Source organism: Drosophila bipectinata, chromosome 3R (genome assembly GCF_030179905.1).
Source record: "Drosophila bipectinata strain 14024-0381.07 chromosome 3R, DbipHiC1v2, whole genome shotgun sequence".
In the NCBI taxonomy this organism is placed as follows: domain Eukaryota; kingdom Metazoa; phylum Arthropoda; class Insecta; order Diptera; family Drosophilidae; genus Drosophila; species Drosophila bipectinata.
In genome coordinates this window covers 5,273,349-5,298,788 of record NC_091739.1, presented here as the reverse complement: position 1 = coordinate 5,298,788, position 25,440 = coordinate 5,273,349, and the positions used below count along the sequence as shown (strand labels likewise).

Sequence of the window (25,440 nt, the reverse complement as noted above, 5' to 3'; positions counted from 1 at the left end):
TTTTATTTTTTAAAATTAAATTCTTATTATCTATACTTTTCAATCCAGTACCATATATCTCTTTGAAACTCGGAAAAATCCCTGAAAAAAGCACCCCTCAGCATCATGGACAACACCTAGCATCATGAACTGCACTTCTTCTAATAAAAAGAATAAAATGGTTATGTTTTATGCATTTTAACAACATTGTAATAAGTTATGTTTTTTTTTTTTTTTTTAATTTGTAAACAACGATTTCCCTTATTAATATTATATTTTATTAATAAAGTTTAAGTACAGATCCTAACAGTGAAAAGAAATAAAATTTCATCCTACAATGTTTAGAACGTATTGTTTAAAGTAAATTAAAGTAGATTACCAAATGCGGCAAGAATTTTTGGGATTCATTGGACTGCCGGAGGGGCAATTATAGACCTGAGAAAAATCATGATTGTTGGAGACTGCGCCCAAGACACGGTACTTGTCGATGGTGTGTTCCTTGCCTAACTCTTCCCAATAATGTTCCTGCTCGTAATCCGCACACCATAGCTGGGCAAATCCGAGAAAGAAAAGCTGTTCTGGCGACAGATCCAGTCCGGGCATTTTTTCGCTTTCTAGGGTCGCGTTGGCCCCCTCACTTCTATTCTTCAACTGTTTCATTTGGTTGCGATATGCATCAAGGGCACCCTGCAGCCCACCGCTAACCGCGATGTTTTCGTCCTGGGTCCCTTTGCCGTTGATGTTCCTATTAATCTCAGGTATTAGATAGCGATCGTAGTAGTCCACAAAACACATTGCCCGCTCCTCAAAAACAGCTCTAGACTTCTTTGACCACCAGTTGCGCATTTCCCCTTCACTGTCGAAGTTGGAGCCCATAGTGTCAAAGCCGTGGGTAAGCTCGTGGCCCATCAGGTAGCCCAAAGTACCAAGTTTCAGAGAATTGGGCCAGTCAGGATGATAAGCAGGTGGATGCAAAATGCCAGCCATCACATAAATGGAGTTATCAAGGTTGTAATAAAAGGCATTCACCTGCATGCCCAAAAGAAAATCCAGGGGCTTGGATTCGTTATGCAGTTCCTCGTAGTGAAATCCATTAAAACGTCGCAAGCGGGTAACCAGTTTTCGTAGGTGGATCAAGCTCTGGGGGTAGCTCGCTTCCTTCAAGTCCAAGCCGCGGATTTCTTGGATCATACGTGTGGTAATCTCTTCGTTTTCGTAGCTTCCAATAATAGATTCAATGGTGGACTCCTTTAGCTGTGCCTCCCGTCGGGTCTCGGGGTCCAACCATTCGACTTTCTCCAGCGCCTTCCTCTGGCTATTACGAACTTCCTGTACAATAGCATATACTTCTGAGCGAGTCCGTTCGTTAAACTGATCCTGAGGATTCGAAACTGCTTTTTATAAAAATATTCTTTTGAATAATATATTTTTCCTTTTTATTTCAGTTTAAAACAAGAAAATAAAAAATAACTATAATATTGATGTTAGAAAACTATTCCGTGGCTTATACCCTTGCAGAGGGTATTAAAATATGTAATTATTAACATCATTATAGTATATGAACCGTATATATGAACCAGGCAACTTAACGTTTCGTTTCTACTGTTTGTAAAAAAACAAATTAAATAAATAAAATCAAATTGAAATAATAATAATAAAATAATAATAATTATAAAAAAAAAACACATTTATATAGAAACTTGCGGCCAATTCGAGAAAAACAATATCAACACGATGAATTGGTAAGCCCCACCCCGCTCTCCTAAAGCCAATATCAAAATCACCTGCGACGACTCTAGCGATTCCTGCAACTCCGGCGAATTCAATAGGCAAAGTCAAAAGGATTAATGCGGATGACCAACCCAACACCAGCGCTGCTGCTCGAGCTAAACTTGAAAAGGCCAGAAAGTTCCCCAATCTTTGGGGCAATATATTGACCCCTTTTAACACGTGCTAGAAAGAAGACTTAGCTGAAACAGAGCAATTGCTGGTCAAACCGAGCTCCGACTTCACACAGGCGGACTCTGTCACTCAGGAGAAGGTCAAGGAGGAGATCATCGGCCTCCACATCAAGAAATCGTCTGGCTTCGATGGTATAGAGGTAATTGCCACCAACCTCTTTCCTCATGTCGGTATTCAGATGCTGGTGGGGATTTTCAATCGAGCCCTATTAACCGCAGACTTGACCAACTAACGTAAAATAGGGCGCTCAGGATGGTGTCCGGGGCCCATCCATACCACAAAAACACTGTCACCCACACCCAACTGAAAATACCTTAAGTCAGCAGCGATGTTCAATGGTTTGTCACCAGGTATGTGGGCAGATTGGGCCAGCATCAGAAGATTAAAGCGGACGCATCCACTTTATCTCCGGATAGAGGATGGAGCTTCTGTTTAACTAAATTCAATTTCCTAGCATTTTAAGGTTTCATGATCTAATTTTATTATTATCTACTCTGAATAAGGACTCTAATGAAAGAACAAAAAAAAAATAAACATCAGTCCATCTGTCTGTTTCAAAATTCATGATGATCGGCTGACTATATCTTATAGCTGCCATATAAAGATAGAAGATTGGTAATTTAAATAAATTTGGTATTCTAATAAAATGAAACTATGAAAATTGTCTTTTTACTATGAAAATCTCATAGAGATCGTCCAACTAAATTTAATATTTGCGATATAAATCTGATCTTAACTGCAAGGGTATACCAACTTCGGCTCATAAACATATTTTCACCCCTAAACAACTTACCGCCATGTAAAGTTTGTTAAGGAGATGGGGAAAGCTGAAACGCACCATCGAGAGGCAGTAATCCTTGTGATACTTCTCCCCCTTCAGTTTTGCATCCATTGTATATAACAATAGCATGGCCAGATAGTTTGCCACACCCTCTGGGTTCTTTGAAAAACCGCCTACGGACCTGATTAGCTTCAGATAAGCGGGTTCAGCGGCTGGAAACGGAAACACCACAGCCGAGAGGCACGCGTTGTAGAATTTTTGCGCAACCTGCAGTTCCGTAGAGACGTTGAGAGCTTGGGCCAACTCCGTGTTTGTCAAGAGCTTTTCAATTTCATTTAACAGTGTGAAAACAATATCTAAGAGATTGTCTCTCCTGTGGTTGGACTGGAACCGATCCGGACGTACATTTTTCCAATTTCCGCAGGCGTATTCGTAAAAGTCATCACAAGGTGCCACGCTAAGATTCATGTAAGATCTCATTTTCTCCCCATAAGATTTGAGGTACTCCACTCTGTCGTCTTTAATAACATTTGCACTATTGCTTGAATTACCGACAATCCTGGCTTTGCACTCCAAGATATAAGAGCCAACCAGAATGTAACCAAATACACAGAGCATGGGTATTCTATGGCGACTTAGATTTAAATACATTTTACGGCAAATAACACAACAGTCAGTGTTTACAAAACCTTAAGCCCAAAAGATCGACTGTTTAATTCAGAGCCCAATTAAGAACTAAGCTGCTAGAACTATTTTTCAAGCAGTTCGAAGTGGTTCGTGGCTCTCTCTCAGACTTGACCTAAGCTAAATATTTACGCTGATAAGAAAATAGACTCAATAAAATGTATTAAGCATATTCATTAAGCAAAATGAGAATTTTCGTTCAAGAACTTGATTTTATATATTGATCCTCTGGATAGATAAAATTTAAATTAAAGAAACTAAGTTCTACATTAAAGTAGAAAATATAATGGCAAATAAATATTATTTAAAAAATTGTTCTTTTCTTTATCTTCAACTTTTAAAATTCTCACATGCTAAAATAAAAAAAAAAAAGTATCATAACAGCTACATACTATTGTCAGTGAGTTATCGGAATATTGTCTTAGGAAAATGTTTACTCTACCAAATCAAAAAGTCGCATTTGTTCTCTTCCATTAGTACCTATATAAAAAAATACTAACGTTTGGTTTCGTCGTAATTGAATCTGGCTAACTAACCTTTAAGAGCAAAATGAATAAATCCCAAATCTACGATATATATCTAATCATAACTTATGGGTATATCATCTTTGGCACCGTCTAAAATCCGCCTAGCTTTCGTTTTTTGTTTTTAAACGTATCAAGCCCGTTAAAGAAAAATGGTTGAACCAACTCTGAAATCTTTTATAATTTTTTTATTGGGTATTTAAAAAAACGTATTTAACAATTTTAGAGAGTTTCATACTGACTTGCTTCCAATGTATTTGAAGAAGGGTTACCAAATGCGGCATGTATCCGCTTGGAGATTTAATGGGCTTCCAGCGGGGCAGCTATACACCTGGGCAAAATCAGGACTGTTGGAGACTACACCCAAGACGCGAAACTTGTCGATGGTGTGTTCATCGGCCAACTCTTCCCAATAATCTTCCTGCTCGTATTCCGCGCACCAGAGCTGGGCAAATCCGAGAAAGAAAAGCTGTTCTGGCGATAGGTCCAGTCCGGGCATTTGTTCGCTTTCTAGGGTCTTGTTGTCCTCATCGCTTATATTCTTAAACTGTTTCATGTGGTTGCGATATGCATCGAGGGCATACTTCAGCCCACCGCTATCCGCAATGTTTTCGTCCTGTGTGCTTTTGCCGTTGATATTGCGATTAATCTCCGGTATGTGGTAGCTGTTATAGTGGTTTACAAAGCACATTACCCTCTGCATAAATATAGCTCGAGATCGGGATAACAACCACAAAATACCCATGTATCCCTCATCGAGGAACTTAAAACCGTCAGTATCAAAGGCGTGGCTTAACTCATGGCCCACCAAGAACCCCAAAGTACCAAATTTTAAGGAACTAGGCCACTCGGGATGATAAACAGGCGGATGCAATGTTCCAGCCATCACATGAATGGCGTTTAAACGGCGACTATAAAAAGCTTTGACTTGAATGCCCAAAAGATAATTCAGTGGCTTCGTGTCCTTAGGGAGTTCCTTGTGGTGCAAACCATTGAAGCGGCGCCAGCGGGTGATTAATTTTTTAAACTGGATCATGCTCTGGGGGAAGCTCCTATCCTCCAACTGCAGCTCATTGATTTCTTGGATCAGACGACTGGTAACCTCTTCGTTTTTATTTCTACCAATTATGGGTTTAATGGTGGACTCTTTGAGTAGTGCCATCCGCCGAGTCCTTGGGTCTAGCCACTCGACTTCCTCCAGCGCGTTCCTCAGGCTGTTTCGAACTTCCTTTACAATATTAGATAATTCTGGGCGAGTCTGGTCGATAAAAGTGTCCTGGTAATTCAAAAATTTTTGTTAAATATGTCCTCTTCAAACAATACATTTTACTTTATTTTATTTTAAAACAAAAAACTTTTTAAATTTTTTTAAAACTAAAATTTTTATAATGAGCAAAGAAATACAAAGAAAAAACACATTTTTGTTACTAAAAAGGTAAAAAAATCTATATTAATAAATATTTGACCATTTGAAAGGTTAAAGGCTAATTATCTTTCTTTAAGAACAGAAATATACAAAAGTACAATTTTTTTTTCTTTTTTTCAATTAAAATTGTTTTTGAAAATCGACCTTGAGATTTTGTATGCATCCCATAAATCTGGGAAATTCCGAATACTAGTGATATAGTCGGTTATGTAAAGTTTATCCGTTCGTCGCCAAGAGGTTTTTTATACTTTTTATATTTACGAGGATGTAATTAAAACAGCCTTAAAAATTAGACACAGTAATCACAGTAGACACAGACAGAGTAAAAACTCAATATGTACTAAAATCTGGTTATACTTTTAGTATAAAATTTCGCTGCAAACTTACCATCATGTAGAGCTTGTCAAATAAAAAAGCAAAGCCACTTTGCACTGTCGAGAGGCAGTAATCCTTGTGATACTTCTCCCCCTTCAGTTTTGCATCCATTGTATATAACAATAGCATGGCCAGATAGTTTGCCACACCCTCTGGGTTCTTTGAGCACACTTTCTCCAACTGTTCGTAGTAGTAGTCGCAATATTCTTCATTTACGCCCTCACTAGAAAAGTTTTGCCCGTTCCATGCAATATCGTAGTAACTCTGCCACTGTTGATACTTGGGCACATTTTCGTTTTCAGAAATCTGTTCGCATTTCTCAATATCGCGATCAAATCTATCCGCAATTGCGAGTGCGTCACGCCAGAAGTCAAAAACCCCAGCGATCACCTCCGAGATCTTGTCCTCCGTGAGATCATAGGCTAGAAGATAACTTTGCATTCGTTTCTCGTTGAGCTTGTAGGCTCGAGAGGTATTGTTGGCTATGTTATCCGTCTGGACGGTGTGATCAAACCCCAGTTCTGGCAACTTAAAATACGGTCCAAAGGGGTACTGCGAATCAATAAACTCGTTGATCAACCCATTGACCCCTAAATTCGTTAGATGGGCGCTCATATTAAACCAGCTGAATCCAGAAGCATTCCATGCCGCTTCGTCGACAGCAGGAAAACCGCCTACGGACCTGATAAGCTCCAGATAAGCGGGTTCAGCGGCTGGAAACGGAAACACCACAGCCGAGAGGCACGCGTTGTAGAATTTTTGCGCAACCTGCAGTTCCGTAGAGACGTTGAGAGCTTGGGCCAACTCCGTGTTTGTCAAGAGCTTTTCAATTTCATTTAACAGTGTGAAAACAATATCTAAGAGATTGTCTCTCCTGTGGTTGGACTGGAACCGATCCGGACGTACATTTTTCCAATTTCCGCAGGCGTATTCGTAAAAGTCATCACAAGGTGCCACGCTAAGATTCATGTAAGATCTCATTTTCTCCCCATAAGATTTGAGGTACTCCACTCTGTCGTCTTTAATAACATTTGCACTATTGCTTGAATTACCGACAATCCTGGCTTTGCACTCCAAGATATAAGAGCCAACCAGAATGTAACCAAATACACAGAGCATGGGTATTCTATGGCGACTTAGATTTAAATACATTTTACGGCAAATAACACAACAGTCAGTGTTTACAAAACCTTAAGCCCAAAAGATCGACTGTTTAATTCAGAGCCCAATTAAGAACTAAGCTGCTAGAACTATTTTTCAAGCAGTTCGAAGTGGTTCGTGGCTCTCTCTCAGACTTGACCTAAGCTAAATATTTACGCTGATAAGAAAATAGACTCAATAAAATGTATTAAGCATATTCATTAAGCAAAATGAGAATTTTCGTTCAAGAACTTGATTTTATATATTGATCCTCTGGATAGATAAAATTTAAATTAAAGAAACTAAGTTCTACATTAAAGTAGAAAATATAATGGCAAATAAATATTATTTAAAAAATTGTTCTTTTCTTTATCTTCAACTTTTAAAATTCTCACATGCTAAAATAAAAAAAAAAAAGTATCATAACAGCTACATACTATTGTCAGTGAGTTATCGGAATATTGTCTTAGGAAAATGTTTACTCTACCAAATCAAAAAGTCGCATTTGTTCTCTTCCATTAGTACCTATATAAAAAAATACTAACGTTTGGTTTCGTCGTAATTGAATCTGGCTAACTAACCTTTAAGAGCAAAATGAATAAATCCCAAATCTACGATATATATCTAATCATAACTTATGGGTATATCATCTTTGGCACCGTCTAAAATCCGCCTAGCTTTCGTTTTTTGTTTTTAAACGTACCAAGCCCGTTAAAGAAAAATGGTTGAACCAACTCTGAAATCTTTTATAATTTTTTTATTGGGTATTTAAAAAAAAGTATTTAACAATTTTAGAGAGTTTCATACTGACTTGCTTCCAATGTATTTGAAGAAGGGTTACCAAATGCGGCATGTATCCGCTTGAAGATTTAATGGGCTTCCAGCGGGGCAGCTATACACCTGGGCAAAATCAGGACTGTTGGAGACTACACCCAAGACGCGAAACTTGTCGATGGTGTGTTCATCGGCCAACTCTTCCCAATAATCTTCCTGCTCGTATTCCGCGCACCAGAGCTGGGCAAATCCGAGAAAGAAAAGCTGTTCTGGCGATAGGTCCAGTCCGGGCATTTGTTCGCTTTCTAGGGTCTTGTTGTCCTCATCGCTTATATTCTTAAACTGTTTCATGTGGTTGCGATATGCATCGAGGGCATACTTCAGCCCACCGCTATCCGCAATGTTTTCGTCCTGTGTGCTTTTGCCGTTGATATTGCGATTAATCTCCGGTATGTGGTAGCTGTTATAGTGGTTTACAAAGCACATTACCCTCTGCATAAATATAGCTCGAGATCGGGATAACAACCACAAAATACCCATGTATCCCTCATCGAGGAACTTAAAACCGTCAGTATCAAAGGCGTGGCTTAACTCATGGCCCACCAAGAACCCCAAAGTACCAAATTTTAAGGAACTAGGCCACTCGGGATGATAAACAGGCGGATGCAATGTTCCAGCCATCACATGAATGGCGTTTAAACGGCGACTATAAAAAGCTTTGACTTGAATGCCCAAAAGATAATTCAGTGGCTTCGTGTCCTTAGGGAGTTCCTTGTGGTGCAAACCATTGAAGCGGCGCCAGCGGGTGATTAATTTTTTAAACTGGATCATGCTCTGGGGGAAGCTCCTATCCTCCAACTGCAGCTCATTGATTTCTTGGATCAGACGACTGGTAACCTCTTCGTTTTTATTTCTACCAATTATGGGTTTAATGGTGGACTCTTTGAGTAGTGCCATCCGCCGAGTCCTTGGGTCTAGCCACTCGACTTCCTCCAGCGCGTTCCTCAGGCTGTTTCGAACTTCCTTTACAATATTAGATAATTCTGGGCGAGTCTGGTCGATAAAAGTGTCCTGGTAATTCAAAAATTTTTGTTAAATATGTCCTCTTCAAACAATACATTTTACTTTATTTTATTTTAAAACAAAAAACTTTTTAAATTTTTTTAAAACTAAAATTTTTATAATGAGCAAAGAAATACAAAGAAAAAACACATTTTTGTTACTAAAAAGGTAAAAAAATCTATATTAATAAATATTTGACCATTTGAAAGGTTAAAGGCTAATTATCTTTCTTTAAGAACAGAAATATACAAAAGTACAATTTTTTTTTCTTTTTTTCAATTAAAATTGTTTTTGAAAATCGACCTTGAGATTTTGTATGCATCCCATAAATCTGGGAAATTCCGAATACTAGTGATATAGTCGGTTATGTAAAGTTTATCCGTTCGTCGCCAAGAGGTTTTTTATACTTTTTATATTTACGAGGATGTAATTAAAACAGCCTTAAAAATTAGACACAGTAATCACAGTAGACACAGACAGAGTAAAAACTCAATATGTACTAAAATCTGGTTATACTTTTGTGATACTTGTGATACTTCTCCTCCTTCAGTTTCGCATCCATTCGATATAACAGAAGCATCGCCAGATAGTTTGCGACAGCCTCTGGGTGTCTTGAGCACACTTTCTCCAACTGTTCGTAGTAGTAGTCGCAATATTCTTCATTTACGCCCTCACTAGAAAAGTTTTGCCCGTTCCATGCAATATCGTAGTAACTCTGCCACTGTTGATACTTGGGCACATTTTCGTTTTCAGAAATCTGTTCGCATTTCTCAATATCGCGATCAAATCTATCCGCAACTGCGAGAGCGTCACGCCAGAAGTCAAAAACCCCAGCGATCACCTCCGAAATCTTGTCCTCCGTGAGATTATAGGCTTGAAGATAACTTTGCATTCGTTTCTCGTTGAGCTTGTAGGCTCGAGAGGTATTGTTGGCTATGTTATCCGTCTGGACGGTGTGATCAAACCCCAGTTCTGGCAACTTAAAATACGGTCCAAAGGGGTACTGCGAATCAATAAACTCGTGGATCAACCCATTGACTCCTAAATTCGTTAGATGGGCGCTCATATTAAACCAGCTGAAGCTAAAAGCATTCCATGCCGCTCCGTCGACGGCAGGGAAACCACCAATTGACCTTATAAGCTCCAGATAAGCGGGATCAGCAGCTGGAAACGGAAACACCACCGCCGAGAGGCACGCGTTGTAGAATTGTTGCGCAACCTGCAGTTCCGTAGAAACGTTCAGTGCCTGGGCCAACTTCGTGTTAGTCAAGAGCTTCTCCACCTCATCGCGGAGAGTGAAATCAATATCTAAGAGGTTGTTTTTCTTGTGGTTGGACTGGAAACGATCTGGACGTACGTTCTTCCAATTTCCGCAGGCGTATTCGTAAAAGTCATCACAAGGTGCCACGCTAAGATTCATGTAAGATTTCATTTTTTCGCCATAGGATTTGAGATACTCCTCAGTGTCGTCTTTAATTAAATTTTTACTGCTGCTTGAATCACCGACACTGCTGGCTTTACACTCAAAGAAATAGGTGCCAACAAGAATGTACAAAATTATGCAGAATATGGTAACTTTGAGGCGACTCAGGTTTGAAAACATTTTAGGGCGAATCAGCGTTAATCTAGGTTTGGTAACTTAAAACTTAAGCGCCAACAAGGGATCGACTGTTTAATTCAGAGAACGATTAACAAATAAGCTGATAGGTCAGACTTTGCAAGCAGGTCCGAGATTAATCGCGGCTTCCTCTCAGACTTGACCTAAGCTAAACATTACCTTTGATAAGAAAATAAACGCCATCTTTTTCCAAAGAGGCTCACTGATGAAAAGGTTTGTATTTTTTATACCCTTGCAGAGGGTATTATAATTTTGGTCAAAAGTGTGCAACGCAGTGAAGGAGACATCTCCGACCCTATAAAGTATATATATTCTTGATCAGGATCACCTCCTGAGTTGATATGAGCATGTCCGTCTGTCCGTCTGTCCGTCTTTCCGTCTGTCCGTCTGTCCGTCTGTCTGTCTGTCCGTCTGTCTGTTTCTACGCGAACTAGTCTCTTAGTTTTAAAGCTATCGACTTGAAACTTTGCACACACCCTTCTATCTTTTGCACGCAGTATATAAGTCGGAACGACTGAGATCGGCCGACTATATCCTATAGCTGCCATATAACTGATTGATCGGAAATGGTATAACTTTGGTTTTTTTAAAGTTAGAGAGTTCAAATTTGACATGAGAGCTATTTTTGGCAAAATAATACGACATGCCAAATTTCATTATGATCGGCCGACTATATCCTATAGCTGCCATATAACTGAACGATCGGAAATGACCCAACTTTCGTGTTTTTGAAGATAAAAATCTGGAACTTAATACAGATTATATTTTTTTTCAACTGATCCAACCTACCAAATTTCATAAGGATCGGCCAACTATATCCGATGTTTGCGATATATATCCGGTTTTAGCTGCAAGGGTATATAAACTTCGGCTCCGCCCGAAGTTAGCTTTCCTTTCTTGTTTTTTTTTTTTTTTTTAATTTGTAAACGATTTTCCCGATTAATATTATATTTTATTAATAAAGTTTAAGTACAGATTCTAACAGTGAAAAGAAATAAAATTTCATCCTACAATGTTTAGAATGTATTGTTTAAGGTAAATTAAAGTAGATTACCAAATGCGGCAAGAATTTTTGGGATTCATTGGACTGCCGGAGGGGCAATTAAAGACCTGAGAAAAATCATGATTGTTGGAGACTGCGCCCAAGACACGGTACTTGTCGATGGTGTGTTCCTTGCCTAACTCTTCCCAATAATGTTCCTGCTCGTAATCCGCACACCATAGCTGGGCAAATCCGAGAAAGAAAAGCTGTTCTGGCGACAGATCCAGTCCGGGCATTTTTTCGCTTTCTAGGGTCGCGTTGGCCCCCTCGCTTCTATTCTTCAACTGTTTCATTTGGTTTCGATATGCATCAAGGGCACCCTGCAGCCCACCGCTATCCGCGATGTTTTCGTCCTGGGTCCCTTTGCCGTTGATGTTCCTATTAATCTCAGGTATTAAATAGCGGTCGTAGTAGTCCACAAAACACATTGCCCGCTCCTCAAAAACACCTCGAGACTTCTTTGACCACCAGTTGCGCATTTCCCCTTCACTGTCGAAGTTGGAGCCCATAGTGTCAAAGCCGTGGGTTAGCTCGTGGCCCATCAGGTAGCCCAAAGTACCAAGTTTCAGAGAATTGGGCCAGTCAGGATGATAAGCAGGTGGATGCAAAATGCCAGCCATCACATAAATGGAGTTATCAAGGTTGTAATAAAAGGCATTCACCTGCATGCCCAAAAGAAAATCCAGGGGCTTGGATTCGTTATGCAGTTCCTCGTAGTGAAATCCATTAAAACGTCGCAAGCGGGTAACCAGTTTTCGTAGGTGGATCAAGCTCTGGGGGTAGCTCGCTTCCTTCAAGTCCAAGCCGCGGATTTCTTGGATCATACGTGTGGTAATCTCTTCGTTTTCGTAGCTTCCAATAATAGATTCAATGGTGGACTCCTTTAGCTGTGCCTCCCGTCGGGTCTCGGGGTCCAACCATTCGACTTTCTCCAGCGCCTTCCTCTGGCTATTACGAACTTCCTGTACAATAGCATATACTTCTGAGCGAGTCCGTTCGTTAAACTGATCCTGAGGATTCGAAACTGCTTTTTATAAAAATATTCTTTTGAATAATATATTTTTCCTTTTTATTTCAGTTTAAAACAAGAAAATAAAAAATAACTATAATATTGATGTTAGAAAACTATTCCGTGGCTTATACCCTTGCAGAGGGTATTAAAATATGTAATTATTAACATCATTATAGTATATGAACCGTATATATGAACCAGGCAACTTAACGTTTCGTTTCTACTGTTTGTAAAAAAACAAATTAAATAAATAAAATCAAATTGAAATAATAATAATAAAATAATAATAATTATAAAAAAAAAACACATTTATATAGAAACTTGCGGCCAATTCGAGAAAAACAATATCAACACGATGAATTGGTAAGCCCCACCCCGCTCTCCTAAAGCCAATATCAAAATCACCTGCGACGACTCTAGCGATTCCTGCAACTCCGGCGAATTCAATAGGCAAAGTCAAAAGGATTAATGCGGATGACCAACCCAACACCAGCGCTGCTGCTCGAGCTAAACTTGAAAAGGCCAGAAAGTTCCCCAATCTTTGGGGCAATATATTGACCCCTTTTAACACGTGCTAGAAAGAAGACTTAGCTGAAACAGAGCAATTGCTGGTCAAACCGAGCTCCGACTTCACACAGGCGGACTCTGTCACTCAGGAGAAGGTCAAGGAGGAGATCATCGGCCTCCACATCAAGAAATCGTCTGGCTTCGATGGTATAGAGGTAATTGCCACCAACCTCTTTCCTCATGTCGGTATTCAGATGCTGGTGGGGATTTTCAATCGAGCCCTATTAACCGCAGACTTGACCAACTAACGTAAAATAGGGCGCTCAGGATGGTGTCCGGGGCCCATCCATACCACAAAAACACTGTCACCCACACCCAACTGAAAATACCTTAAGTCAGCAGCGATGTTCAATGGTTTGTCACCAGGTATGTGGGCAGATTGGGCCAGCATCAGAAGATTAAAGCGGACGCATCCACTTTATCTCCGGATAGAGGATGGAGCTTCTGTTTAACTAAATTCAATTTCCTAGCATTTTAAGGTTTCATGATCTAATTTTATTATTATCTACTCTGAATAAGGACTCTAATGAAAGAACAAAAAAAAAATAAACATCAGTCCATCTGTCTGTTTCAAAATTCATGATGATCGGCTGACTATATCTTATAGCTGCCATATAAAGATAGAAGATTGGTAATTTAAATAAATTTGGTATTCTAATAAAATGAAACTATGAAAATTGTCTTTTTACTATGAAAATCTCATAGAGATCGTCCAACTAAATTTAATATTTGCGATATAAATCTGATCTTAACTGCAAGGGTATACCAACTTCGGCTCATAAACATATTTTCACCCCTAAACAACTTACCGCCATGTAAAGTTTGTTAAGGAGATGGGGAAAGCTGAAACGCACCATCGAGAGGCAGTAATCCTTGTGATACTTCTCCCCCTTCAGTTTTGCATCCATTGTATATAACAATAGCATGGCCAGATAGTTTGCCACACCCTCTGGGTTCTTTGAAAAACCGCCTACGGACCTGATTAGCTTCAGATAAGCGGGTTCAGCGGCTGGAAACGGAAACACCACAGCCGAGAGGCACGCGTTGTAGAATTTTTGCGCAACCTGCAGTTCCGTAGAGACGTTGAGAGCTTGGGCCAACTCCGTGTTTGTCAAGAGCTTTTCAATTTCATTTAACAGTGTGAAAACAATATCTAAGAGATTGTCTCTCCTGTGGTTGGACTGGAACCGATCCGGACGTACATTTTTCCAATTTCCGCAGGCGTATTCGTAAAAGTCATCACAAGGTGCCACGCTAAGATTCATGTAAGATCTCATTTTCTCCCCATAAGATTTGAGGTACTCCACTCTGTCGTCTTTAATAACATTTGCACTATTGCTTGAATTACCGACAATCCTGGCTTTGCACTCCAAGATATAAGAGCCAACCAGAATGTAACCAAATACACAGAGCATGGGTATTCTATGGCGACTTAGATTTAAATACATTTTACGGCAAATAACACAACAGTCAGTGTTTACAAAACCTTAAGCCCAAAAGATCGACTGTTTAATTCAGAGCCCAATTAAGAACTAAGCTGCTAGAACTATTTTTCAAGCAGTTCGAAGTGGTTCGTGGCTCTCTCTCAGACTTGACCTAAGCTAAATATTTACGCTGATAAGAAAATAGACTCAATAAAATGTATTAAGCATATTCATTAAGCAAAATGAGAATTTTCGTTCAAGAACTTGATTTTATATATTGATCCTCTGGATAGATAAAATTTAAATTAAAGAAACTAAGTTCTACATTAAAGTAGAAAATATAATGGCAAATAAATATTATTTAAAAAATTGTTCTTTTCTTTATCTTCAACTTTTAAAATTCTCACATGCTAAAATAAAAAAAAAAAAGTATCATAACAGCTACATACTATTGTCAGTGAGTTATCGGAATATTGTCTTAGGAAAATGTTTACTCTACCAAATCAAAAAGTCGCATTTGTTCTCTTCCATTAGTACCTATATAAAAAAATACTAACGTTTGGTTTCGTCGTAATTGAATCTGGCTAACTAACCTTTAAGAGCAAAATGAATAAATCCCAAATCTACGATATATATCTAATCATAACTTATGGGTATATCATCTTTGGCACCGTCTAAAATCCGCCTAGCTTTCGTTTTTTGTTTTTAAACGTATCAAGCCCGTTAAAGAAAAATGGTTGAACCAACTCTGAAATCTTTTATAATTTTTTTATTGGGTATTTAAAAAAAAGTATTTAACAATTTTAGAGAGTTTCATACTGACTTGCTTCCAATGTATTTGAAGAAGGGTTACCAAATGCGGCATGTATCCGCTTGGAGATTTAATGGGCTTCCAGCGGGGCAGCTATACACCTGGGCAAAATCAGGACTGTTGGAGACTACACCCAAGACGCGAAACTTGTCGATGGTGTGTTCATCGGCCAACTCTTCCCAATAATCTTCCTGCTCGTATTCCGCGCACCAGAGCTGGGCAAATCCGAGAAAGAAAAGCTGTTCTGGCGATAGGTCCAGTCCGGGCATTTGTTCGCTTTCTAGGGTCTTGTTGTCCTCATCGCTTATATTCTTAAACTGTTTCATGTGGTTGCGATATGCATCGAGGGCATACTTCAGCCCACCGCTATCCGCAATGTTTTCGTCCTGTGTGCTTTTGCCGTTGATATTGCGATTAATCTCCGGTATGTGGTAGCTGTTATAGTGGTTTACAAAGCACATTACCCTCTGCATAAATATAGCTCGAGATCGGGATAACAACCACAAAATACCCATGTATCCCTCATCGAGGAACTTAAAACCGTCAGTATCAAAGGCGTGGCTTAACTCATGGCCCACCAAGAACCCCAAAGTACCAAATTTTAAGGAACTAGGCCACTCGGGATGATAAACAGGCGGATGCAATGTTCCAGCCATCACATGAATGGCGTTTAAACGGCGACTATAAAAAGCTTTGACTTGAATGCCCAAAAGATAATTCAGTGGCTTCGTGTCCTTAGGGAGTTCCTTGTGGTGCAAACCATTGAAGCGGCGCCAGCGGGTGATTAATTTTTTAAACTGGATCATGCTCTGGGGGAAGCTCCTATCCTCCAACTGCAGCTCATTGATTTCTTGGATCAGACGACTGGTAACCTCTTCGTTTTTATTTCTACCAATTATGGGTTTAATGGTGGACTCTTTGAGTAGTGCCATCCGCCGAGTCCTTGGGTCTAGCCACTCGACTTCCTCCAGCGCGTTCCTCAGGCTGTTTCGAACTTCCTTTACAATATTAGATAATTCTGGGCGAGTCTGGTCGATAAAAGTGTCCTGGTAATTCAAAAATTTTTGTTAAATATGTCCTCTTCAAACAATACATTTTACTTTATTTTATTTTAAAACAAAAAACTTTTTAAATTTTTTTAAAACTAAAATTTTTATAATGAGCAAAGAAATACAAAGAAAAAACACATTTTTGTTACTAAAAAGGTAAAAAAATCTATATTAATAAATATTTGACCATTTGAAAGGTTAAAGGCTAATTATCTTTCTTTAAGAACAGAAATATACAAAAGTACAATTTTTTTTTCTTTTTTTCAATTAAAATTGTTTTTGAAAATCGACCTTGAGATTTTGTATGCATCCCATAAATCTGGGAAATTCCGAATACTAGTGATATAGTCGGTTATGTAAAGTTTATCCGTTCGTCGCCAAGAGGTTTTTTATACTTTTTATATTTACGAGGATGTAATTAAAACAGCCTTAAAAATTAGACACAGTAATCACAGTAGACACAGACAGAGTAAAAACTCAATATGTACTAAAATCTGGTTATACTTTTAGTATAAAATTTCGCTGCAAACTTACCATCATGTAGAGCTTGTCAAATAAAAAAGCAAAGCCACTTTGCACTGTCGAGAGGCAGTAATCCTTGTGATACTTCTCCCCCTTCAGTTTTGCATCCATTGTATATAACAATAGCATGGCCAGATAGTTTGCCACACCCTCTGGGTTCTTTGAGCACACTTTCTCCAACTGTTCGTAGTAGTAGTCGCAATATTCTTCATTTACGCCCTCACTAGAAAAGTTTTGCCCGTTCCATGCAATATCGTAGTAACTCTGCCACTGTTGATACTTGGGCACATTTTCGTTTTCAGAAATCTGTTCGCATTTCTCAATATCGCGATCAAATCTATCCGCAACTGCGAGAGCGTCACGCCAGAAGTCAAAAACCCCAGCGATCACCTCCGAGATCTTGTCCTCCGTGAGATCATAGGCTAGAAGATAACTTTGCATTCGTTTCTCGTTGAGCTTGTAGGCTCGAGAGGTATTGTTGGCTATGTTATCCGTCTGGACGGTGTGATCAAACCCCAGTTCTGGCAACTTAAAATACGGTCCAAAGGGGTACTGCGAATCAATAAACTCGTTGATCAACCCATTGACCCCTAAATTCGTTAGATGGGCGCTCATATTAAACCAGCTGAATCCAGAAGCATTCCATGCCGCTTCGTCGACAGCAGGAAAACCGCCTACGGACCTGATAAGCTCCAGATAAGCGGGTTCAGCGGCTGGAAACGGAAACACCACAGCCGAGAGGCACGCGTTGTAGAATTTTTGCGCAACCTGCAGTTCCGTAGAGACGTTGAGAGCTTGGGCCAACTCCGTGTTTGTCAAGAGCTTTTCAATTTCATTTAACAGTGTGAAAACAATATCTAAGAGATTGTCTCTCCTGTGGTTGGACTGGAACCGATCCGGACGTACATTTTTCCAATTTCCGCAGGCGTATTCGTAAAAGTCATCACAAGGTGCCACGCTAAGATTCATGTAAGATCTCATTTTCTCCCCATAAGATTTGAGGTACTCCACTCTGTCGTCTTTAATAACATTTGCACTATTGCTTGAATTACCGACAATCCTGGCTTTGCACTCCAAGATATAAGAGCCAACCAGAATGTAACCAAATACACAGAGCATGGGTATTCTATGGCGACTTAGATTTAAATACATTTTACGGCAAATAACACAACAGTCAGTGTTTACAAAACCTTAAGCCCAAAAGATCGACTGTTTAATTCAGAGCCCAATTAAGAACTAAGCTGCTAGAACTATTTTTCAAGCAGTTCGAAGTGGTTCGTGGCTCTCTCTCAGACTTGACCTAAGCTAAATATTTACGCTGATAAGAAAATAGACTCAATAAAATGTATTAAGCATATTCATTAAGCAAAATGAGAATTTTCGTTCAAGAACTTGATTTTATATATTGATCCTCTGGATAGATAAAATTTAAATTAAAGAAACTAAGTTCTACATTAAAGTAGAAAATATAATGGCAAATAAATATTATTTAAAAAATTGTTCTTTTCTTTATCTTCAACTTTTAAAATTCTCACATGCTAAAATAAAAAAAAAAAAGTATCATAACAGCTACATACTATTGTCAGTGAGTTATCGGAATATTGTCTTAGGAAAATGTTTACTCTACCAAATCAAAAAGTCGCATTTGTTCTCTTCCATTAGTACCTATATAAAAAAATACTAACGTTTGGTTTCGTCGTAATTGAATCTGGCTAACTAACCTTTAAGAGCAAAATGAATAAATCCCAAATCTACGATATATATCTAATCATAACTTATGGGTATATCATCTTTGGCACCGTCTAAAATCCGCCTAGCTTTCGTTTTTTGTTTTTAAACGTACCAAGCCCGTTAAAGAAAAATGGTTGAACCAACTCTGAAATCTTTTATAATTTTTTTATTGGGTATTTAAAAAAAAGTATTTAACAATTTTAGAGAGTTTCATACTGACTTGCTTCCAATGTATTTGAAGAAGGGTTACCAAATGCGGCATGTATCCGCTTGAAGATTTAATGGGCTTCCAGCGGGGCAGCTATACACCTGGGCAAAATCAGGACTGTTGGAGACTACACCCAAGACGCGAAACTTGTCGATGGTGTGTTCATCGGCCAACTCTTCCCAATAATCTTCCTGCTCGTATTCCGCGCACCAGAGCTGGGCAAATCCGAGAAAGAAAAGCTGTTCTGGCGATAGGTCCAGTCCGGGCATTTGTTCGCTTTCTAGGGTCTTGTTGTCCTCATCGCTTATATTCTTAAACTGTTTCATGTGGTTGCGATATGCATCGAGGGCATACTTCAGCCCACCGCTATCCGCAATGTTTTCGTCCTGTGTGCTTTTGCCGTTGATATTGCGATTAATCTCCGGTATGTGGTAGCTGTTATAGTGGTTTACAAAGCACATTACCCTCTGCATAAATATAGCTCGAGATCGGGATAACAACCACAAAATACCCATGTATCCCTCATCGAGGAACTTAAAACCGTCAGTATCAAAGGCGTGGCTTAACTCATGGCCCACCAAGAACCCCAAAGTACCAAATTTTAAGGAACTAGGCCACTCGGGATGATAAACAGGCGGATGCAATGTTCCAGCCATCACATGAATGGCGTTTAAACGGCGACTATAAAAAGCTTTGACTTGAATGCCCAAAAGATAATTCAGTGGCTTCGTGTCCTTAGGGAGTTCCTTGTGGTGCAAACCATTGAAGCGGCGCCAGCGGGTGATTAATTTTTTAAACTGGATCATGCTCTGGGGGAAGCTCCTATCCTCCAACTGCAGCTCATTGATTTCTTGGATCAGACGACTGGTAACCTCTTCGTTTTTATTTCTACCAATTATGGGTTTAATGGTGGACTCTTTGAGTAGTGCCATCCGCCGAGTCCTTGGGTCTAGCCACTCGACTTCCTCCAGCGCGTTCCTCAGGCTGTTTCGAACTTCCTTTACAATATTAGATAATTCTGGGCGAGTCTGGTCGATAAAAGTGTCCTGGTAATTCAAAAATTTTTGTTAAATATGTCCTCTTCAAACAATACATTTTACTTTATTTTATTTTAAAACAAAAAACTTTTTAAATTTTTTTAAAACTAAAATTTTTATAATGAGCAAAGAAATACAAAGAAAAAACACATTTTTGTTACTAAAAAGGTAAAAAAATCTATATTAATAAATATTTGACCATTTGAAAGGTTAAAGGCTAATTATCTTTCTTTAAGAACAGAAATATACAAAAGTACAATTTTTTTTTCTTTTTTTCAATTAAAATTGTTTTTGAAAATCGACCTTGAGATTTTGTATGCATCCCATAAATCTGGGAAATTCCGAATACTAGTGATATAGTCGGTTATGTAAAGTTTATCCGTTCGTCGCCAAGAGGTTTTTTATACTTTTTATATTTACGAGGATGTAATTAAAACAGCCTTAAAAATTAGACACAGTAATCACAGTAGACACAGACAGAGTAAAAACTCAATATGTACTAAAATCTGGTTATACTTTTGTGATACTTGTGATACTTCTCCTCCTTCAGTTTCGCATCCATTCGATATAACAGAAGCATCGCCAGATAGTTTGCGACAGCCTCTGGGTGTCTTGAGCACACTTTCTCCAACTGTTCGTAGTAGTAGTCGCAATATTCTTCATTTACGCCCTCACTAGAAAAGTTTTGCCCGTTCCATGCAATATCGTAGTAACTCTGCCACTGTTGATACTTGGGCACATTTTCGTTTTCAGAAATCTGTTCGCATTTCTCAATATCGCGATCAAATCTATCCGCAACTGCGAGAGCGTCACGCCAGAAGTCAAAAACCCCAGCGATCACCTCCGAAATCTTGTCCTCCGTGAGATTATAGGCTTGAAGATAACTTTGCATTCGTTTCTCGTTGAGCTTGTAGGCTCGAGAGGTATTGTTGGCTATGTTATCCGTCTGGACGGTGTGATCAAACCCCAGTTCTGGCAACTTAAAATACGGTCCAAAGGGGTACTGCGAATCAATAAACTCGTGGATCAACCCATTGACTCCTAAATTCGTTAGATGGGCGCTCATATTAAACCAGCTGAAGCTAAAAGCATTCCATGCCGCTCCGTCGACGGCAGGGAAACCACCAATTGACCTTATAAGCTCCAGATAAGCGGGATCAGCAGCTGGAAACGGAAACACCACCGCCGAGAGGCACGCGTTGTAGAATTGTTGCGCAACCTGCAGTTCCGTAGAAACGTTCAGTGCCTGGGCCAACTTCGTGTTAGTCAAGAGCTTCTCCACCTCATCGCGGAGAGTGAAATCAATATCTAAGAGGTTGTTTTTCTTGCGGTTGGGTCGGAAACGATCCGGACGTACGTTTTTCCAATTTCCGCAGGCGTATTCGTAAAAGTCATCACAAGGTGCCACGCTAAGATTCATGTAAGATTTCATTTTTTCGCCATAGGATTTGAGATACTCCTTAGTGTCTTCTATAATTAAATTTTCACTGCTCTTTGAATCACCCACACTCCTAGACTTACACTTGTAGAAATAGGTGCCAACAAGAATGCACAAAATTACGCAATATATGGCAAATGTGAGGCGACTCATGTTTGAAGACATTTTCAGCGTTAATCTAGGTTTGGTAACTTAAAGCTTAAGCGCCCACGAGGGATCGACTGTTTAGTTGAGAGCACGATTAACGAATAAGCTGGTGGGTCAGACTTTGGCAAGCAGGTCCAAGATTAATCGCGGGTTCCTCTCAGACTTGACCTAAGCTAAGCATTACCTTTGATAAGACAAGAAACAAAAAAACTGTTACTTTAAGTGTTCCAATTTTTCTGTTTTTTAATATTTAAATAATAAACTTCTTATGGCATTTTACCAAATTAAAAAAATATAAAATTTTAATCAAATAGTTTACTTTAAAAATAATTACAGTTCATGTTTACAATAGTTTACAATGAACATCAATACAAATAAAACAATTATTTCCCATACAATTTTATTAATGATGTTTTATGAAATTATTTAACAGTGAAAAGAAATAAAATTTCTATAAAATATAGAATGTATTGTTCGAGTTAAGGAAGATTACCAAATGCGGCAAGAATTTTGGGGATTCATTGGACTGCCGGAGGGGCAATTATAGACTTGAGAAAAATCATGATTGTTAGAGATTGCCCCCAAGACACGATACTTGTCAATGGTGTGTTCTTTGGCTAACTCTTCCCAATAATGTTCCTCCTCGAAGTCCGCACACATCGTCTGTGCAAAACCGAGAAAGAAAAGCTGTTCTGGCGATAGATCCAGCCCGGGCATTTGTTCGCTTTTTAGGATATCGTTGTCCTCATAGCTTATATTCTTTAACTGTTTCATGTGGTTGCGATATGCATCAAAGGCACCCTGCAACCCACCGCTATCTGCGATGTTTTCGTCCTGGGTCTCTTTGCCATTGATGTGACGATTAATCTCAGGTATAAGATAGCGGTCGTAGTGGTCCACAAAACACATTGCCCGCTCCTCAAAAACCGCCCTAGACTTCTTTGACCACCAGTTGCGTAAATAACCATTACTGTTGAACATAGCGCCGGTAGTATCAAAGCCGTGGGTTAACTCGTGACCCACTAGGTAGCCCAAAGTACCAAATTTCAGAGAATTGGGCCAGTCAGGATGATATGCTGGTGGATGCAGTATGCCAGCCATAACATAAATGGAGCTATCAAGGTTGTTATAAAAGGCATTCACTTGCATGCCCAAAAAGACTCTCAAAGGCTTGGCATCCTCCTGCAGTTCCTCGTGGTGGAGTCCACCGAAACGGCTCACGTGGGTGACTAATTTTTGTATCTGGATCATACTCTGGGAATAGCTTCTATCCTCCAACTCCAGACCATTAATTTCTTGAATCAAGCGGTCAGTTACCTTATAGTTTTTATAGTTACCAATTACAGATTCGATGGAGGACTCTTTGAGCAGTGCCTCCTGCCGAGTCTCCGGGTCCAACCATTCGACTTTCTCAAGCATTTTCCTTTGGTTATTGCGTAGCTCCTGTATAATATCAGCTACTTCTGAACGAGTTCGGTCTTTAAAATGCTGTAAAATGGAAAATATTTTTATATTCATGATATTCTCATTAAAAATTATAAATTATTTTTTAAATATTGGTAATTGTAAATATTGTAAATTCATTTTAAACATAAAGCAATATTATTATTACTAACCTATATCTAGTCCACTGATGGGCACTCAATACATTGCTACGATTTTAACGCATTAGTATTAGTAACGAAAAGCAGAAAGTAGTCTGTGAGCATGACGTTTCACACATTTATACTGTCTGTGTGGCAGAAAAATTTCCTATGCCCGCGGGATAGGGCCGTGCCGACCACTGATGTAGTCTAATAGTCTCTGACATCTTACTTTAAGCTGTCGGTAACTATCCGACATTGATATAAGCATGTCCGACTGTCTGTCTGTCAGTCTGTGTTAAGAGGAGCCCTAAATAATAGGTCTTACTCCAATGAGCTCCTTATGGAAACTGATTTTATTTGATAAAGTTCTCTTATAAGTACGATAGATGGGAATCTTAAAACTATTTAAAACTACTTGTCAACGCACTGCACGCTGACCTGCTATGCGACCCTTTCTCAAGTGCGATAAGCGCACCACTTAAGTATGTGTTTGTGTTAGGCTGCAGGGGATCGGTTTTAAACCATGCTGTTTGACTCGTATTTCATGGGTCCGATCCCTTGAAACTCTAACTTAAGAATTTCTATAAAAAATAGTGTTCAATGCTTGAACAGTCTGTTAGTCTGTTCCTACGCGAACTAGCCTCTCAGTTTTAAACTTCAACCGCCTTTATCTTATAGCTGCCGTATAACTGAACTATCGAAAATGATACATCGAAATGATAAAAATATTTATTCTAATGGTTTTATTATGTAATTTTCATAAGGATCGGCCAACTATATTCGATATATGCGATATATACCCCATCTTAACTGCAAGGGTATATTAATTTCGGCTCCACCCGAATCCGAAATTTTCCTTCCTTTCTTGTTTCTGATAACTTACCGCCATGTAGAGCTTGTCAAATAAATATTCAAAGCCACTTTGCACTGTCGAGAGGCAGTAATCCTTGTGATACTTCTCGTCCTTCAATCCGGCATCCATTTTATATAACAGAAGCATGGCCAGATAGTTTGCCACAGCCTCTGGGTGCTTTAAGCACACTTTCTCCAACAGTTCGTAATAGTAGCTGCAATATTCTTTATTTCCGAACCAGTTAGAATCAAATACCCCATTCCATGCAATGTCATAGTAGCTATCCCACTGATCATATTTTGGCACGTTTTTATCTTCTGAAATTATTATGCATTTCTCGAAATCGCCATCAAATTTATCCGCAACTGCGAGTGCGTCACGCCAGAAGTCAAAAACGCCAGCAATCACTTCCGAAATCTGGCCCTCCGTGAGATTATAGGCTTGCAGATACCTCTGCATCCGATTCTCGTTTAGCTTGTAGGCTCGAGAGGAATTGTTGGCTATGTTATCCGTCTGGACGATGTGATCAAGCCCCAGTTCCGGCAATTTAAAATACGGTCCAAAGGGGTACTGGGACATAATAAACTCGTTGATCAGCCCTTTGACCCCGAAATTAGTAAGATGGGCGCTCATATTAAACCAGCTAAAGCTAGAGGCATTCCATGCTAGCCCGTCGACCGCAGGAAAACCGCCTACGGACCTGATAAGCTCCAGATAAGCGGGATCAGCGGCTGGAAACGGAAACACCACCGCCGAGAGACACGTGTTATAGAACTGTTGCGCAACCAACAGTTCCGAAGAAACGTTGAGTGCCTGGGCCAACATTGTGTTGGTCAAGAGCTTCTCTACTTCGTCGCGCAGGGTGAAGACTATATCCATAACGTTGTTTTTCCTGTGGTTGGAATGGAAGCGATCCTGACGTACGTTTTTCCAATTTCCACAGGCGTATTCGTAAAAATCAACACAGGGCTCCACGCTAAAATTCATGTAAGATCTCATTTTCTCCCCATAAGATTTTAGGTACTCCACTGAGTCGTCTTTAATTGCATTTTCACTGTTGTTTGTATCACCGACACTCTTGGCTTTGCAATCCAAGATATAAAAGCCAACAAGGATGTAAATTAATCCCCAGAGCATGGAAACCCTGAGGTGACTCATGACTAAAAACATTTTTCGACAAATAACCAACTTTTCCGAGTAATCAAAGCCTTATGCTCAACTATGGATCGACTGTTTAATTCAAAGCAAGATTAACAACTAAGTTGCTATGGCCTATTCGGAAAAAAAATCGGTGATAAATGACGGCTCGCATGAAACTAGACTTAGTTTAAATAAGAATTCTGATAAGAACTTGTTAGTATAGAATTCGTTCTTTTTTCTGGTTTCTCTTGAGAATTCTCGAATCACGCTCACTAATAAAAATGACAGTGTTCATTTCTGCTTTTAAAGATTTACAAAAACCTCGTTGATAAATTGTACACATTATATATTGCAATTATATTCAAAAATATTAGTTCAATATTTCACTTGTAAATAAGTTCATTTTTAAATAACACAAAGAATTAATTGTTAAATTTTTAATTGTTTCTTAAGCTTTTTATATCTTTTGAAGTTTTAAGAAACAGTTTTTATTAAAAAGCTTGCAAATTGAAATTCTAATTACGCGCCATTTAGGTTTCTATCGATAG

The 25,440-nt window shown here is 39.1% G+C and overlaps 7 protein-coding genes across 7 annotated transcripts; all 7 read right to left on the bottom strand.

The window, feature by feature from the left end:
• Positions 1-354: 354 nt before the first annotated feature.
• Positions 355-3,202, bottom strand: LOC108127402 (membrane metallo-endopeptidase-like 1). The gene is made up of 3 exons (XM_043212415.1): positions 3,128-3,202; positions 2,735-3,043; positions 355-1,356 (listed from the first exon to the last, which is right to left on the bottom strand). Exons 1-3 carry the CDS (start codon positions 3,200-3,202, stop codon positions 355-357), a joined length of 1,386 nt encoding a protein of 461 aa, XP_043068350.1.
• A 996-nt stretch (positions 3,203-4,198) lies between these two features.
• LOC122321649 (neprilysin-1-like) lies at positions 4,199-6,865 on the bottom strand. Its single transcript, XM_043212414.2, has 2 exons — positions 5,744-6,865; positions 4,199-5,206 (listed from the first exon to the last, which is right to left on the bottom strand). Exons 1-2 carry the CDS (start codon positions 6,848-6,850, stop codon positions 4,199-4,201), a joined length of 2,115 nt encoding a protein of 704 aa, XP_043068349.1. The 5' UTR covers positions 6,851-6,865.
• Positions 6,866-7,708: 843 nt separating this feature from the next.
• Positions 7,709-10,310, bottom strand: LOC122321648 (neprilysin-1-like). Its single transcript, XM_043212413.1, is given in 2 exon segments — positions 7,709-8,769; positions 9,224-10,310. Coding segments are annotated over 2 exon segments (2,148 nt in total).
• Positions 10,311-11,375: 1,065 nt separating this feature from the next.
• Positions 11,376-14,223, bottom strand: LOC108127426 (membrane metallo-endopeptidase-like 1). Its single transcript, XM_043212412.1, has 3 exons — positions 14,149-14,223; positions 13,756-14,064; positions 11,376-12,377 (listed from the first exon to the last, which is right to left on the bottom strand). The coding sequence occupies exons 1-3, from the start codon at positions 14,221-14,223 to the stop codon at positions 11,376-11,378; spliced, it is 1,386 nt and encodes a 461-aa protein (XP_043068347.1).
• A 996-nt stretch (positions 14,224-15,219) lies between these two features.
• On the bottom strand, positions 15,220-17,886 carry LOC122321644 (neprilysin-1-like). The gene is made up of 2 exons (XM_043212407.2): positions 16,765-17,886; positions 15,220-16,227 (listed from the first exon to the last, which is right to left on the bottom strand). The coding sequence occupies exons 1-2, from the start codon at positions 17,869-17,871 to the stop codon at positions 15,220-15,222; spliced, it is 2,115 nt and encodes a 704-aa protein (XP_043068342.1). The 5' UTR covers positions 17,872-17,886.
• Positions 17,887-18,729: 843 nt separating this feature from the next.
• LOC122321643 (neprilysin-1-like) lies at positions 18,730-21,319 on the bottom strand. The gene is given in 2 exon segments (XM_043212406.1): positions 18,730-19,790; positions 20,245-21,319. Coding segments are annotated over 2 exon segments (2,136 nt in total).
• Positions 21,320-21,776: 457 nt separating this feature from the next.
• Positions 21,777-24,934, bottom strand: LOC108127420 (neprilysin-4-like). Its single transcript, XM_017244474.3, has 2 exons — positions 23,783-24,934; positions 21,777-22,801 (listed from the first exon to the last, which is right to left on the bottom strand). The coding sequence occupies exons 1-2, from the start codon at positions 24,920-24,922 to the stop codon at positions 21,803-21,805; spliced, it is 2,139 nt and encodes a 712-aa protein (XP_017099963.3). The 5' UTR covers positions 24,923-24,934; the 3' UTR covers positions 21,777-21,802.
• Between the last annotated feature and the right edge of the window lie 506 nt (positions 24,935-25,440).